We start from the raw sequence: 17,315 nt of genomic DNA, 5'->3' as shown, positions 1-17,315 counted from the left end.
AAATCGTATAATCTTATGCTTTACTCGAATCTTCAACGAAACCTTTAGCTCGAATAGTCCCCACACGTAGTTATCGGGTCTTACCCGGACAAAATCTCCACACGTAGTCATCGGGTCTTACCCGGAATATATTTCCAAGTTTCATGTACATTTAATCACATGTTACAACATTCACATCGACTGTCATATTTGTAATTCATTTGCCTCATCAAATATCTAATAATACACACCTTTCACATTTGGTCATTCGGCCACAATATACACACATCTCCTACATAGTTCACATTAGCCATTCGGCTTTACCACACATACATATCTCATACATATTTCACACTAGCCATTCGGCTTTACCACATATACATATCTCATACATATTTCACATTAGCCATTCGGCTTTACCACATATACATATCTCATACATATTTCACATTAGCCATTCGGCTTTACCACATATACATATCTCATACATATTTCACATTAGCCATTCGGCTTTACCACATATACATATCTCATAGCCATTCGGCATTACCACATATACATATCTCATATGTATTTCACATTAGCCATTCGGCTTTACCACATATACATATCTCATACATATTTCACATTAGCCATTCGGCTTTACCACATATACATATATATTTATCTTGTACATCAATTTCAGCGATAGCTTATAAGCAACTCAAATAGTTTCATCAATGTTTACAACAAATTCACATGTTCACTACAAGCTATTTTTCTGAGCAATAGTCACTAAATTATTTATAACTTGAGCTACAAAATTGAAAATCAATTGCCGTTAATTTTCCCTGAATATAGACTCATATATCTTCCATCCATAAAATTTTCAGAATTTTAGGTTTGGCCAATCAATACCAGATTTTTCTTAAAGTTTCCCCTGTTTCACTGTTTGACTAATCTGACCACTCTTCACTACGAATCAAATTTCTCATTATACAGAATTCAAAATATGTTCTATTTGATTTCATTTGAAACTAGACTCATTAAGGAGTCTAAGCATATAAATTTTATCTTATAAACATTTTTTTACAAATTATAAAGATTTTCTAAAAACAGAATAGGGGATTTCGGAGTCATTCTGACACTGTCTCACACAACTTCCAATATCTCTTTATAGGAAATTTCTTTGCTTACATGGTCTCTTTTATAAGAAACTAGACTAATTAAACTTTGAATACATATTTTATTCAGCCTATAATTCCACACCAACAATTTATAGTGATTTTCTAAAATCACGTTACTGCTGCTGTCCTAAGTAAATTATTACAATTTACTCTTAAATTTCCAAGTCCAAACACTTATGAACTTACCATTTGAGTTTAAGACATATCATGGCCACATCATATCTTATTAAATCAACTCATTATGTCCTATTATGATTGAATTTACTCAACGTTTAATCACTTAAAACTTACCTCGGAAGATGCCGAACGATTACGACGGCTATTCGATCACTTTTTCCTTTCCCTTATCCAACTTTGATCCTCTAGGCCCTTGAGCTAAATCAAACAATTTACTTCCCAAATTAAACATAGTCATACGACATCCATATACATTTTATACTAGCCGAAATGTACCATCAAGATATACTTTACTCAAATAATTTACTTTGGCCGATCATGTATAATGTTTTGTAGCTTAATAAATTTAACATACATTATGTATTTATAATATTTGTGCAGCCAATTATCCATGGTCATACACACACAATCAAAAATAAATACCAAATTTTCATATCCTTTATGCCCTAAGCCGAATACACTTGTCATGTTCACCTACATTTTTCAAGTACAACATTCTCATATTCGGCATTAGTATCAAGCATAATAGCCAATTCTTCCCACCTTGAATCTATGCATCTATTTAATCATAGTTTGTTCAAGCACTCATACAACAAGGTACATCCAATTTAACAAGAAACAAAAACCTTATTTAATACAATTAACACCGAATTCCTCATGTAAAAAGTACCATTGCCGAATATCATTTAGTTCACCTTAATCCATCTCATGATCAAATGCCTTTAAGCTTAATATCATGGTATCGTAACTCAACATTTATCAATATGTCATTAACAAAATATGCTCATATCAAATTTACTCCCAATTACATCTCAAAATTCAACAAGCTTATAACTCATTAATAATTAAATTCCATTTCAAAGTATCAAAACATTATCAAATGTATACTCATCCTAAATGACCGAATGCACATTAACTAAGCACTTAACAATTTTCTTTAGCCATTAAACTCATTCGGCAATGATAAGGACAAATTTAACAAACCTTAAATTTAACTTATAATTGGACATATCTCATTCAAAACACCCACACCAATTTATTATCCAATCAACCATATCCGAAAACCTATCATACAATTAAAACCCTTGTTCAAATTATTATTCACTTTAATACTATGGCCGAATCCCTCAATTAGCTAACATAGCCTCTTGTTTTCAATCTAAACACGTATATACAACCTAAATCCCTCTTTTAACACATAATTCACTATCTTGGAACTCATTTCCTAACTAATTTAACTTAGTCCAAAGCCGAATGCTATTTGAGCATTAAGCTCATGTTCTTTTCATTATTAAGCAAGTATTATAACTCAACTAACTTCATTAGCCGACTACTCAAGCTCATTTGAGCCACATATAGTAATTTAGTTTGTTTATACTCAATTAGAAACATTTCTCCTCACAAATTAGCAAAACATACACAATGTAACCTATTGAACTCATGATCGAATGCTTCATGCATCACAAACACAAAATCACATACATGGGTCATTTTAGGAGCTTTAAAACCAATTTAAATTTCTCAAAATCCAAAGAAAAACATATGAAATCATACCTTAATTCCCAACACATGATGGCCGAATGCCTTAGGTGTTCTTCCTTCCATTTTTCTTTTTCCTTTCCTTATGGTTTCGGCAAGATGAAAAAAAGATGATGTGACTTTGTTTTTATCACCACCACTAATATAAATTTATTATTATACATAATTCCCACCAATTAAAAATGGAGACAAGAGAACACATTGTTACATGCATGTGTTGGCCGGCCATTTACATTCAAAAATGGTCTAATTGACATGCAAGTCCACATTTTTGAATACATGCTCTATTAGATCACTTTATATTTTTACCATCCTATTTTACCAATGTTTCACATAAGTCCCGTTTCAGAATTTCACATACAAATGGCAAAATTAATGCTTGAAATTTTTACACATGCATTTACTTACCTCATGAACATATATAACTTTCAATTATTTATAAAACTCGGTTTCGTGGTTCCGAAACCACTTTTCGACTAGGGTCAGATTAGGGGTGTCACAACTCTCCCCCCTTTAGGGATTTTCGTCCCCGAAAATTTCTACCGATGCATAGTTTAGGATAACGTCCTCTTATTGAATTATATCCATATAAATATTAGCTCATCGATAGCAATTGTAATTCATTACTGATTTCGCATCAATCTATAAAATCATTTTCTTATCTTAAAACAAATACATAAACATTTCTACAAGTATGCACATATATCTCATTTTCTTGATTTCATAAGCAATAATCACTTAATTTAATTCACAAATGCATTTCAAACACATATTAAGCACATATTAACATGTATAATTCACATCATCAACCCACATATTTGTAACCCACATTTTCATTCATGTATAAGCTGTAACCTGACCGAAAGTACACATATACTCAAACACCCCAATAAATATCCTTTATAACTCCATCATATCTCACTATTCAACTTAACCTATTTCCAACAAAAAATCAACTTCCACATACCTGAACATTGAATTCATTTAGCACATTCAATCACCGTTAACGATACCCGTATACAATCGATTTGGCATAAAGCCTCATATAGTATACCGGCATGGGATTTATTTTAGCACATAACCCATATATCCAAAATTATCAGCATTCATCAAAAATTCTTACAGACTTTCAGATGTCGAACTTAATCAACATAATTTCTTGAACATGATTAACAAAAATAGGGGTCATTTAGCAATAGCACATATGACTTCATATACCAAGCATTCCATAAACTAAATCTGTAACACATTTATAACATGAATTCATTTCTTAACAACATATCCACCATCTTAAGTCAATGCCTTCGTTCCATACGAGGTCTTACATGAATCTTGTTTTACTCACTTAATGTCTACTGACCGATCTCGCACACATAATGCTCGGTTGAAGAACTCGCACTCTCAGTGCCTCTGATCATTTGCACATATAGTGCCCCTATTCATTTGTTGTTACACATTGAAATGACTTAACCAAGTCTATAAACATCATGTATGTACACTTTTAAACATATCCTTTCATTTAAATTTGAATTCGTATAGTAATGAACACTTAAACTTTGCTCAAATTACCGGCACGAAGCCTACTAGGCACGAAGGCCCGAATACACATCACCAGCATGATTGCTCTTCGGGACCTAGCCCGGATATAACACCAGTACGAATGCTCTTCGGAACTTAACCCTGATATAACTCTAACACGAATGCTCTCCGAGACTTAGCCCGGACATAACACCAGCACGAATGCTCTTCGGGACTTAGCCCGGACATAACATCAGCACGAATGCTCTTCGGGACTTAGCCCGGCTATATAACTCTCAATTCTCATGTACATATACATATATAACAATACACATTAGTATATTATTTACATTACTTGAATACAAACACAACATGCTTATCGACCATTCAACTTTCAGTTCCATAGCCACATACAAAGATCACATTTATAGTCGTAACACTCTTTCAAAATTGCATCACTTATACCCTTATAATTCAATCCAAATCAAAATTCAAATACGAGTACATGATACGTACCTGATCAACTTAATAATTTAAGCATATCCAAGTGAAGTTATATCGCAAATTCTCATAGTCAGAAGCTTGCTACAGCTCGATCGGGATCAAAATTCAATACAACAAACACATTTTAATAGTCAAAAATCATCACACTATCACTTTATCACTTTATGGCATGTATAAATAGACTCACGCGTGCTACGTTAGTCCTAGAATCGACTAAACCGTAACTCTGATACCAATAAAATGTAACACCCCTACCCCGTATCCGTCGCCGGAATAGGTAAAGGGGCATTACCGGACTTGAAACTCATATCAGAACAGTAAAAATTTCGAATATATATATTTTTTATAAAGAACATTCCTTTAGGTAAATACTAAAGACAGTCAGGGATACAATTTAACTTCTATAAGTACACATTCAAAAGATGCCATTTTCGCATGGCTTATATACATTAACCAAAATATTCTTCGGCCACTGATCTATTCTTTACATACCATAGAATAATTCAAAACATAACAGTAACAATCAATGGATAGTGATAGTGTGACTAGTTGCTGACGATCCCCGAGCCTGTAGCTTCCAAATGAGATCTATAAAACAGAAGAAACAAAGTAAACGGAGTAAGCATTACAATGCTTAGTAAGTTTTAAGCAGTGTTAACAGATAACAATCAAATTATAACATAGTTGTTCGTATCTTTATTTCACTCTTCCTTCGGGCATACCATCCCTTTACCGAATATGCACATCTCATCATATATAATAGGCAGATAAATTCTCACTTGATAGTGATCTCTTATAAACATAGGTACATTACATGTTTTCACCTAACTTTCCACGTTGACCAAACGCACAATAATCATAGAACAGTCTTATTGCTTTACTCACATATGCATCACATAACGACCTTGTGATTTAGCCCAAATCAAGCTTAAATATAATCTCAAAATACATACCTGACCAATTTAACGGATTGAACGTATTTATTACCAATTGTTACTGTGAAGTCGTATAATCTTATGCTTTACTCGAATCTTCAGCGAAACCTTTAGCTCGAATAGTCCCCACGTAGTTATCGGGTCTTACCCGGACAAAATCTCCACACGTAGTCATCGAGTCTTACCCGGAATATATTTCCAAATTTCATGTACATTTAATCACATGTTACAACATTCACATCGACTGTCATATTTGTAATTCATTTGCCTCATCAAATATCTAATAATACACACCTTTCACATTTGGTCATTCGGCCACAATATACACACATCTCCTACATAGTTCACACTAGCCATTCGGCTTTACTACTCATACATATTTCACACTAGCCATTCGGCTTTACCACATATACATATCTCATACATATTTCACATTAGCCATTCGGCTTTACCACATATACATATCTCAAATGTATTTCACATTAGCCATTCGGCTTTACCACATATACATATCTCATACATATTTCACATTAGCCATTCGGCTTTACCACATATACATGTCTCATACATATTTCACATTAGCCATTCGGCTTTACCACATATACATATATCATACATATTTCACATTAGCCATTCGGCTTTACCACATATACATATCTCATAGCCATTCGGCTTTACCACATATACATATCTCATATGTATTTCACATTAGCCATTCGACTTTACCACATATACATATCTTATACATATTTCATATTAGCCATTCGGCTTTACCACATATACATATCTCATAGCCATTCGGCTTTACCACATATACATATCTCATATGTATTTCGCATTAGCCATTCGGCTTTACCACATATACATATCTCATACATATTTCACATTAGCCATTCGGCTTTACCACATACATATATATTTATCTTGTACATCAATTTCAACAATAGCTTATAAGCAACTCAAATAGTTTAATCAATGTTTACAACAAATTCACATGTTCACTACAAGCTGTTTTCCTGAGCAATAGTCACTAAATTATTTATAACTGGAGCTAAAAAATTGAAAATCAATTACCATTAATTTTCCCTGAATATAGACTCATATATCTTCCATCCATAAAATTTTCAAAATTTTAAGTTTGGCCAATCAATATCAAATTTTTCTTAAAGTTTTCCATGTTTCACTGTTTGACTAATCTGACCACTCTTCACTACGAATCAAATTTCTCATTGTACAGAATTCAAAATATGTTCTTCTATTTGATTTCATTTGAAACTAGACTCATTAAGGAGTCTAAGCATATAAATTTTATCTTATAACCATTTTTGTACAAATTATAAAGATTTTCTAAAAACAGAACAGGGGATTTCGAAGTCATTCTGACACTGTTTCACACAACTTCCAATATCTCTTTATAGAAAATTTCTTTGCTTACACGGTCTCTTTTATAAGAAACTAGACTAATTAAGCTTTGAATACATATTTTATTCAGCCTATAATTCCACACCAACAATTTATAGTGATTTTATAAAATCACGTTACTGCTGCTGTCTTAAGCAAATTATTACAATTTGCTCTTAAATTTCCAAGTCCAAACACTTATGAACTTACCATTTGAGTTTAAGACATATCATGGCCACATCATATCTTATTAAATCAACTCATTATGTCCTATTATGATTGAATTTACTCAACGTTTAATCACTTAAAACTTATCTCGGAAGATGCCGAACGATTACGACGGCTATTCGATCACTTTTTCCTTTCCCTTATCCAACTTTGATCCTCTAGGCCCTTGAGCTAAATCAAACAATTTACTTCCCAAATTAAACATAGTCATACGACATCCATATACATTTTATACTAGCTGAAATGTACCATCAAGATATACTTTACTCAAATAATTTACTTTGGCCGATCATGTATAATGTTTTGTAGCTTAATAAATTTAACATACATCATGTATTTATAATATTTGTGCAGCCAATTATCCATGGTCATACACACACAATCAAAAATAAATACCAAATTTTCATATCCTTTATGCCCTAAGCCGAATACACTTGTCATGTTCACCTACATTTTTCAAGTACAACATTCTCATATTCGGCATTAGTATCAAGCATAATTTAATCATAGTTTGTTCAAGCACTCATACAACAAGATACATCCAATTTAACAAGAAACAAAAACCTTATTTAATACAATTAACACCGAATTCCTCATGTAAAAAGTACCATTGCCGAATATCATTTAGTTCACCTTAATCCACCTCATGATCGAATGCCTTTAAGCTTAATATCATGGTATCGTAACTCAACATTTATCAATATGTCATTAACAAAATATGCTCATATCAAATTTACTCCCAATTATATCTCAAAATTCAACAAGCTTATAACTAATTAATAATTAAATTCCATTTCAAAGTATCAAAACATTATCAAATGTATACTCATCCTAAATGACCGAATGCACATTAACTAAGCACTTAATAATTTTCTTTAGCCATTGAACTCATTCGGCAATGATAAGGACAAATTTAACAAACCTTAAATTTAACTTATAATTGTACATATCTCATTCAAAACACCCACACCAATTTATTATCCAATCAACCATATCCGAAAACCTATCATATAATTAAAACCCTTGTTCAAATTATTATTTACTATAATACTATGGCTGAATCCCTCAATTAGCTAACATAGCCTCTTGTTTTCAATCTAAACACGTATATACAACCTAAATCCCTCTTTTAACACATAATTCACTATCTTGGAACTCATTTCCTAACTAATTTAACTTAGTCCAAAGCCGAATGCTATTTGAACAAAGCCGAATGCTATTTGAACATTAAGCTCATGTTCTTTTCATTATTAAGCAAGTATTATAACTCAACTAACTTCATTAGCCGACTACTCAAGCTCATTTGAGCCACATATAGTAATTTAGTTTGTTTATACTCAATTAGAAACATTTCTCCTCACAAATTAGCAAAACATACACAATGTAACCTATTGAGCTCATGATCGAATGCTTCATGCATCACAAACACAAAATCACATACATGGGTCATTTTAGGAGCTTTAAAACCAATTTAAATTTCTCAAAATCCAAAGAAAAACATATGAAATCATACCTTAATTCCCCAACACAAGATGGCCGAATGCCTTAGGTGTTCTTCCTTCCATTTTTCTTTTTCCTTTCCTTATGGTTTCGGCAAGATGAAAAAAAGATGATGGGACTTTGTTTTTATCACCACCACTAATATAAATTTATTATTATACATAATTCCCACCAATTAAAAATGGAGACAAGAGAACACATTGTTACATGCATGTGTTGGCCGGCCATTTACATTCAAAAATGGTTTAATTGACATGCAAGTCCACATTTTTGAATACATGCTCTATTAGATCACTTTATATTTTTACCATCCTATTTTACCAATGTTTCACATAAGTCCCGTTTCAGAATTTCACATACAAATGGCAAAATTAATGCTTGAAATTTTTACACATGCATTTACTCACCTCATGAACATAGAATATAACTTTCAATTATTTATAAAACTCGATTTCATGGTCCCGAAATCACTTTTCGACTAGGGTCAGATTAGGGGTGTCACAAGCAATGTCGATCCTTTTGTTGTGTGCTATGGTGCGTTTGGAGTTCTCGAAATTAGCTTGTACATGAAAAGAAAATCATACCAGTTAGGGATTTAGCAAGGAAAGTTAGTAGTTACATAGCAGAACTGGAGGGGATCCGAATGAAAACATTTACGTCTTCTTCCAAAAGGGACAACAGTTATACTGGGGCGACGGAGGGTACCACAGTTCAGTTTGATGCCGCTTTTGACAAAAGAAATGCTAGATCTGCCTCAGGTATAGTCGTTTGAGACCAAACGGGAGCTTAAAAGCCTCAAAGTCAGTTACACATGAGGATACCCCCACCCCGTTTACAGCAGAAGCCCTCGCAGGATTAGATACCATTAAGTTAGTAATAGAAATGGGGTTAACAACAGTAACAATAGAGGGGGACTCGAGAACAGTCATTCAAAAATGTCAATCGAAAGAAATGGATAAGTCGGTTCTTGGGGCGATTATTTATGACATACAGACCAGAAAATCCAGGGTTCAAGACTTTACTTTCAAGTTTATCCATAGAACGAAGAACATTCAAGCCCATAATCTAGCAAAAGAAGCGTTGGAGAGAAGGGAGGGCTCATACCTGGGAGGGAAGACGACGTTCAGAGAGTTGCAGACTCAGAGGGAAGATGGAGAGAATCGCTAGATTGAAGATGAATGGACAAGCAGTAGGGCGTAGTTAAGGGTAGCAAGGAATTGATATCTTAGGGAACGGCTATCTGTAAAGGCATGGCTGTTGGGACGTGAAAAGACGAGTAAAGCATTAAATGGTCAGGCTGTTAGATGTGACTGGAGGATTTTCTGTTGATTTCCTTTTGTTTTTTCTATTTTTTATTCTTTATTGTCTTTTATCATCATTTCTCAAAAACGGGCTACCTATTAGGGAAGCCCAACTTAATTTGTTTTGTTTGTTTTGGCAGTCGGACCTGAGCTCAAATGTTAATTTGGGTATTGGTTTTATTCTATTTATAAAGAGCCCAGTCATTTTACTCTATAAAAAAAAATCTAATCCATATAAATGTGAGAGCTTTCTATAACCAACACGTGGTTGTCATATAGCTATATCTGCCACGCGTCGAAGCATCATAGGCTGAGTAATCAAACAAAATCCTGCAAAAACAAGAACACATTTTATTTATCCATACTACAAGTGTATAGCACTGCATGGCAAGCACGTCCAGCACACGTGTCATAAAACAAGACGCGTGTTTCATCCATAATGTCCCAAAGTTCCCTATAAATAGAAACCACACATGCAATAGTAAACTCCCCAACAAACAGTTACACAATTCGAAGCAAAAAGAAAAGAAAATGGCGTCTCATGAACAGAGTTACAAAGCTGGTCGAGCTGAAGGCCGAGCTCATGTAAGAATATTATTAATTACCACTTTCGTCCTTCCATTTTCTTTTTCATTACCAGATTTTCTTTAACATTATGTTCTTTTATGGTAGGAAAAAGGTGAGCAAATGAAGGAGAGCATGAAGGAGAAAGCAGAAGCAGCGAAGCAGAAGACAATGGAGACCGCAGAAGCAGCGAAGCAGAAGACAATGGAGACCGCAGAAGCAGCGAAGCAGAAGACAATGGAGACAACAGAAGCAGCGAAGCAGAAGACCAGAGGAGCCGCCGAGACAACCAACGACAAGACAAAACAGACGGCGGGAGCTGCTAGAGGGAAGGCGGAGGAAACTAAGGAGACGGAGACAAGCGGAGGGATACTGCAGCAGGCGGGGGAGAAAGTGAGGAACGCGGCACAAGGTGCGACTGATGCGGTGAAACATACCTTTGGAATGGCGGATGCCGATGAGGATGAACATAATTATCCGGCTACTATTACTAGGAAGGATTAGGGTAGCATGTAGAGTTAAGATATTAATAACAGTTGCAATTTGTACGTGAGTGGTTTTAGATAACGTACGGTTGCAAACGCTTCGTTGTTATGAGCATTGTCTTACTTTGTTGTTTCAGCTTTTTTTTTAATAATAAAAAATTTACTTTTTCACTTTTTAAAAAATAATTTTAATAAAAATGTCTTTTTACTATTTTATTTTTTTCTCAATCTGTTTGACCGTGTGGAGATGCGGCCTCTCTAGTATAGAGCAGGGAGGACAGGTGAGAAAGGGATTATAGGTGAGAGCGGGAGCAGGAGCTGCCTTCTGGGTATTATATATAATTAGTTGTTTGTCCTAAGATGCCATCAATCTGGTTGTTACTTCAAACGAGACACGGTGATAGAAGTGACAGTTATCCATCAAATTTTCTTTTTAGCTTTTATGATTTATAAAATTTATAATTTATAATTTTAAATTAGTAATAATAATAAAATTGGTAAGTTTTATTTAATTTTTTAAAAATAAAAAATATAAACTAGTCAACTAGTAAAATTGTAATATTATTATAAATATATAATTTAAATTTAATTTAATACAATTTAATCTAAATTTGTTTAGAGGAATTAGGATTTGTAATTGGAGACTTGGTATAACCCAATTCATTTCTGTATTATCTAGACTCTATGTTTTTCCTCCCTTGAATTTAGTCGGAAAAGAAAATATACTAAAATAAGGTTAAGAGGTTAGGCCCAATGATGTATGGTAAAATTACATTAAAAACAGTAGGAGAGTTGATAATTTGTATAATCTTTTTCGTGTATTCCACTCAAGTATATCCATTTTTATAACATTTTTTCTTCATCCGCAAGCTTAAATCAATTCATTTAACTTTTTGAAGGATTGGATTGATATTTCCTGAAGGAGCAAATTAGGAAACGGATACTGAAATATACGCCAACAAAACAATATATCAGTAGCTACCGATCAAATGAAATTTGAAAAAACAGGTGAATATACTTCCACATTTCTAAGGCATATATAAAAAACAACAATGAATCAGCATCTCCTATCGGAATGTCATCCGTGACTCTACAACATACCCGCATTGACGTCAAATGCCTGAAATATTCTCCGACTTACGCTCATGATGATGCCAATAACAACAGCAGCATGTATGTTCTTCATGTAATTAATGGTATCAGGCTCCGGGTTAGAACGTAATGAGCCGTAAATACCTTTCTAAAGATATTTGACAAAATTTCGACTGATTAAATACGCTCGAGATTCATTTCTTGACACTAACAGAGCATAAATATCGAAGCATAAATTCATTCAGAGCACATGTATCTGCTAAATCCTGGTGAATTCTGGTGATTGCCTTCTGCAATGATTTTAAAACGGGTTGAAGATTTCTGGAATTCTGCTGAATAGAGTTGCCATGAAGTTTGCAGAGTTCCTGCGGTAAAACAATTCGAACCATGTCAAAAGCAAAACATAATCGAACATCAAGGTATTTGATAAAATGACCAGAAGGCTACCTGACACCATTGAAGCACGAACTCTAAGTGTGGGCACCTTTCAAGAAGGTTGGTTAAAGCCTCTATTAATCTTTGCAAGTACCGATAAGGGATTGATGAAGCAACGGCTGGAACATCAGTGGGATTGACAGAGAAAATACACTTTGTAATTAGTGAATCTTCATTTAAACGCAAGCTAAGAATTAAAGCTCGGCTTGGCTGTTCTTCATTAAGTGCTGCATCTATGGCCTACATAACAATTATGACTAATTAATTCATATTGGTAAATTTAGTGAAACTCAAAAATTAAGGAAAAAAAAGAAAGAAAGTACCTCCGGTGTAACATCGATGTCGAGATCTGTGGGATCGAAGATAAATGAGTCATCGATTGAATAAACAAGAACACCCTCTGTCGTTGCTGCTGAGAAGCTTCGTCCTGTTGGTGCAATTTTAAGGGATTTCGTTCGGATGACAGGCCTTCCATTATTAGGCATGGATCCTGGTAGATTATATCCCACATTTCCCCGGGTTTGTTTGTCAATACCATCTTCTGTGTCACTGTTATCATCATCGATTAAATTCAACGGACCAGCTTCTGTCATATGCTTCGAGTTTAAGAAGTCAAGAACTCCATCCAAAGAGAGGTTATGAGTTATTTGAAATCGTCGTAGTAGAACCTGGTTTCAAATGGAACAAAAAAAAAATGAGTGGAAAGCATGTTGTAGAGCTTGAACTAATGAAAAAAGAACGTAGGAACGGGAACATGGGTGCTGACTACCGAGTAAGGGTAATCAAGCCGAGCTGAGCTCAAGTTGTAAGAATCTTGATTCAAGATTATCTATTCAAGCTCACTTGATTAAGCTCATTTACCTAGTAAAAACTAGGCGCTATTTTCAAAATCATTTGCAAAGTCAATTATTTATGCTCAAGCTCAAGTTCGAACCAAGAATTCTCCATACTAAAAAATATATATAAAATTTAAAAAGTTTGATTAAGCTCGCATGATACTGAAATTCAGCTTGCTCAATAACTCGAGTTGCTGAAGCTCAAACTCAGCTCAATGATTGAGCCAAATAAGTACTGGTTGAAAACAAATATCTCCAAAAAAAAGAGGAGCATGTCATGATCACTTTTTTTTCAGGTATTTGACATAAGTAAACTAAAGAAGGGCATGTTATGGCTCTCATATATACATACATCTAAAATGCCAAAAGAAGCAAGGGTTTGAATGGCACCTAAAATAATCCAAAAATGAAATTTTTGGGGGGTCAGTCTGAAAATAACATTTAACCAGATGAAAATAGGCTTCAATGTTCAAATTGAAGTATACTATCTACTACGTGGATAACTTATATGTATTTAAACTTTACCTGATCAGCAACATCATACATACAGATATATCTGCTATTTCCTCCAGCTAAGATGTAACTCCCATCAGCAGAGTAACATAAGCTTGTGAAGCACTTTCCCGAACTTGAGTTAGCTGCAGATCGTCTATCACTCATGAGTCGTCCTCCAGCTATATCCCTACGGCCTTCAATGGAGCGCATTGACTCGCCATCAATAGGGTCCCAAAAGTGAATCTGTCCATCTAATGTGCTGCATGCTAGTTGCTTCCCATCCGGTCGGTAAGTAAGGGTCAGAACATCATGTGTGTGTCGGAATGTTTCAACAGCGCCTTTTTCTTTAAATACATTCCATAGCCGGACAGTTTTGTCCCATGATGATGAAGCTAATATTGCCTAAAAATAAAGAAACCAGAGGTGCACAGCTTATATAACGCCAGATAAAGATAGGTGAACAGTTGATAGATAATGTTAGAAGACACCTTCGGAATAAAGAATAGAATCGATGGATATAAATGGAAACTTAAAACAAATTGAATTCGCAGAAAACAAGTGAAGAAAAGTCAGCTCACATCTGTAGGAGAAAACATCAGCCCATGAACTGGACCTTCATGACCACTAAGAACCTCCAATAGAAGGTTTCTCCTCATTGACCAAACAAAAATCTGTAAACATGATGACAAAGAAACAAAATCATGAAATGTGGTTTGCATGGGAATGTAAAAATCAAACAGCATTAGCCAATTTACCTCGAAAGAATCTAGAGTTCCGGCACAAATCACTTCACCACTTTGATCAGCTGCCAAAGAAACAAACTGCTTATGAGAGGGGGCAGTAAATGTTCTAAAGTTTCGATAACGCAACAGGTCCCATGCACGAACAGTCCCATCCAGAGATGCACTTAAGAGGCAATGGTTATTGGCCGTAAAATGGAGTGCAGTAACCGCATTAGTATGCTCACTGAATGTTACGAAGCAAAAGCCTGACGATACGGTCCATACCTGTGGCAAGAAAATTTTAAAGTTTCAGGTGTTCAAGTGAAATACATGCTGAAAAGCTGTGTGAGGCAAATATATAGCACAAGATTCTTAAAAGCTGAAAACCGATGCTATAACCATGAAATACAAGGACTATATTATGCATATCAACCAGGTAAGGTTCAAACCCTTACAACATCTCTCAAACTTTCATTTACCTTCACTTTATTATCATCGGCTCCAGTAGCCAAGAGCTGTGAATCCGGCGAATATGCCAGAGTATTCACATCAAAGTAGTGTCCCTGTTGCTTCAATATATAACTCTCTGACGGCCACTCCCAAACCAACAACTGCCCCAACTTTGCACAGCCGAAAGTCAACCAATTTCCAAGGTCATTGAACACAGCTGTTGTGAGCTTCTCTCTTGATATCGATAACAAATGTATGCAAACAAAATCCGGCATCTGATATAATCCGAAAACCCCATTCGAGAATCCCACCACAACAAGATCAAGTCCCTTATGATAATCACATGCGGTCACTTTCGCAGGAGCTTGCATAAAACAATCTTTCCTCAACAATTCCCATTTGCCTCCACTCAAATACCCCTCACCTTCACTAAATCCACTTTCTTTCCCATCAGAATCCTTCCTTTTCTTACCAATTCTTTCCCCATCTTCACCTTCCCTCTCCAGCGTTCCTGGAGAGGGTGGCTCCACATCCATCAGATCGTCATCTCTGGCATCACGATTAACATCATTTCCACTATAACCCCAACTAAAAATAAAACCATCACGAGCAATAGTATATGCTTTATCAACTCTATTCTTCTTCTTATCAACACCAAAGAAGCAACCAACAACAGAATCCCTATGACCAAGAAACAAAAATGGTTTTTTATAATTACCCTTTTTTTTATCCACAAAAAACAACCTCCCAGTCAAATCTTTAGACCCAACAATCAAATATTTCGTATCATTATCCCAATCCATTGACAATATCTTATCATTGCAATCAGCGAATGTTCTAACCAACTCAAACGCAAAAACTTCCCTCTTAAACCCAGGAGATTTCCATATTTGCAACAACTTACCGGCTGCAACAGCTATGTATTTCCCATTGGGGCTAAACTTGACGGCGTTTACTGGATGTTTGAACGTTATGCGATGCAACACCACTCGACGAGGGAGGTTGATGAAGAGGCAACGGTTGTTGTCGTCAACGGTGAGGAGAAAAACGCCGTCAGGTGAAGCAGCGATGCGGCGGATATTGCTGGAGGATTGGATAGGTAGGGTAATGGTTTGGGATTTGACGAGGTCGGTGACGGAGACGCGGTTACCTACGGGGGAGATTAGGTTGGTGTTTTTTGTTACCACGGCGTTTCCGCCACGGTAAGGGGCGCCTAAGAGGTTTTGGAATCGGTAATTCATTGGATGGTGACGTGCGTTTGGGAGGTGGGAAAGTGAAGGAGAAGTTATGGAGCGGTGAGAAAAAGGGTTTTATGTAGGGTTTAAACTTTAGAAGGGAATGCAGAAACAAAGAGAAACCTTATTGGGCTTTCTGATCCGACCCGTAAAATATACTATGGGCTAACTACCAACCCAAAACATTACTAAATTCATCCGGTATAGATTTGTCTATGGGCTGAGCTAGGTCCTAACAAAATTTTTGACTCGAGAGTGGCCCGATTTGAAAAATAGATATAAATTTTTGTCAAAGCTCAAATTATAGATGTTAAATTTGGGCCTATCCCGGATCGTATTAAAAATTAAAATATATAATATATTAAAAATATTAAAATAAATATTTTCAATAAATTGTAAAAATTTATACTTAAATAACTATAAGATAAGTGTAACTTAACAAGCAAATATCTCTAAAATAATAGCAAAATTAATAATAAAATAAAATTTATACGATATTCAAACAATAACAACAATATAATAACAATATAATAGTGAAATGGCAACAAAACAGCGGGAAAACAACAACAAAACAACAATTTTTTTTTTTACAAATTCGAGTCGAGTCAAATTTTTAATAGAAATGATCAATTTATTTTTTGATCTAATGTACAAGGACTAATTTATTCATATTTTGAGCAATGAAGATAAAATATTAATAAGAAATACTTTACCATTTAATTATCAACAGGAAATATGTTAAGTAATAGTTTT

At 34.7% G+C, this 17,315-nt stretch overlaps 2 protein-coding genes and 1 long non-coding RNA gene across 4 annotated transcripts; 1 reads left to right on the top strand and 2 right to left on the bottom strand.

The window, feature by feature from the left end:
- Positions 1–5,271: 5,271 nt before the first annotated feature.
- LOC121206107 (uncharacterized) lies at positions 5,272–10,406 on the bottom strand. The gene is made up of 2 exons (XR_005901086.1): positions 10,052–10,406; positions 5,272–9,793 (listed from the first exon to the last, which is right to left on the bottom strand). It is a non-coding gene; the product is annotated as an uncharacterized lncRNA (long non-coding RNA).
- A 237-nt stretch (positions 10,407–10,643) lies between these two features.
- LOC121203025 (late embryogenesis abundant protein D-7-like) lies at positions 10,644–11,480 on the top strand. Of its 2 annotated transcripts, XM_041076390.1 has the most exons (3): positions 10,691–10,833; positions 10,921–10,959; positions 11,026–11,480. In XM_041076390.1, the coding sequence occupies exons 1-3, from the start codon at positions 10,780–10,782 to the stop codon at positions 11,314–11,316; spliced, it is 384 nt and encodes a 127-aa protein (XP_040932324.1). In that variant the 5' UTR covers positions 10,691–10,779; the 3' UTR covers positions 11,317–11,480. The 2 variants fall into 2 exon arrangements, with proteins under 2 accessions (XP_040932323.1, XP_040932324.1); XM_041076389.1 differs by having other exon boundaries at positions 10,644–10,833; positions 10,921–11,480.
- Positions 11,481–12,266: 786 nt separating this feature from the next.
- Positions 12,267–16,643, bottom strand: LOC121206106 (periodic tryptophan protein 2). The gene is made up of 7 exons (XM_041076388.1): positions 15,357–16,643; positions 14,911–15,162; positions 14,734–14,826; positions 14,186–14,557; positions 13,148–13,492; positions 12,837–13,064; positions 12,267–12,754 (listed from the first exon to the last, which is right to left on the bottom strand). The coding sequence occupies exons 1-7, from the start codon at positions 16,566–16,568 to the stop codon at positions 12,584–12,586; spliced, it is 2,673 nt and encodes an 890-aa protein (XP_040932322.1). The 5' UTR covers positions 16,569–16,643; the 3' UTR covers positions 12,267–12,583.
- Positions 16,644–17,315: the final 672 nt, after the last annotated feature.

Source organism: Gossypium hirsutum, chromosome A09, assembly GCF_007990345.1.
Source record: "Gossypium hirsutum isolate 1008001.06 chromosome A09, Gossypium_hirsutum_v2.1, whole genome shotgun sequence".
Lineage (NCBI taxonomy): Eukaryota > Viridiplantae > Streptophyta > Magnoliopsida > Malvales > Malvaceae > Gossypium > Gossypium hirsutum.
This window is presented reverse-complemented; position numbering and strand designations above follow the sequence as displayed.

What these genes read in the sequence shown, in the direction of transcription:
- LOC121203025 (XM_041076389.1), top strand. Translation starts at nt 10,780, where the DNA reads ATGGCGTCTCATGAACAGAGTTACAAAGCTGGTCGAGCTGAAGGCCGA. An exon ending in GAGCTGAAGGCCGAGCTCAT is followed by an intron (nt 10,834 to 10,920) that starts GTAAGAATATTA and finishes CTTTTATGGTAG; the next exon opens with GAAAAAGGTGAGCAAATGAA.
- LOC121206106 (XM_041076388.1), bottom strand. Translation starts at nt 16,568, where the DNA reads ATGAATTACCGATTCCAAAACCTCTTAGGCGCCCCTTACCGTGGCGGA. An exon ending in GAACTCTAGATTCTTTCGAG is followed by an intron (nt 14,827 to 14,910) that starts GTAAATTGGCTA and finishes TCATGTTTACAG; the next exon opens with ATTTTTGTTTGGTCAATGAG. An exon ending in TGTATGATGTTGCTGATCAG is followed by an intron (nt 13,493 to 14,185) that starts GTAAAGTTTAAA and finishes ATTTGAAACCAG; the next exon opens with GTTCTACTACGACGATTTCA.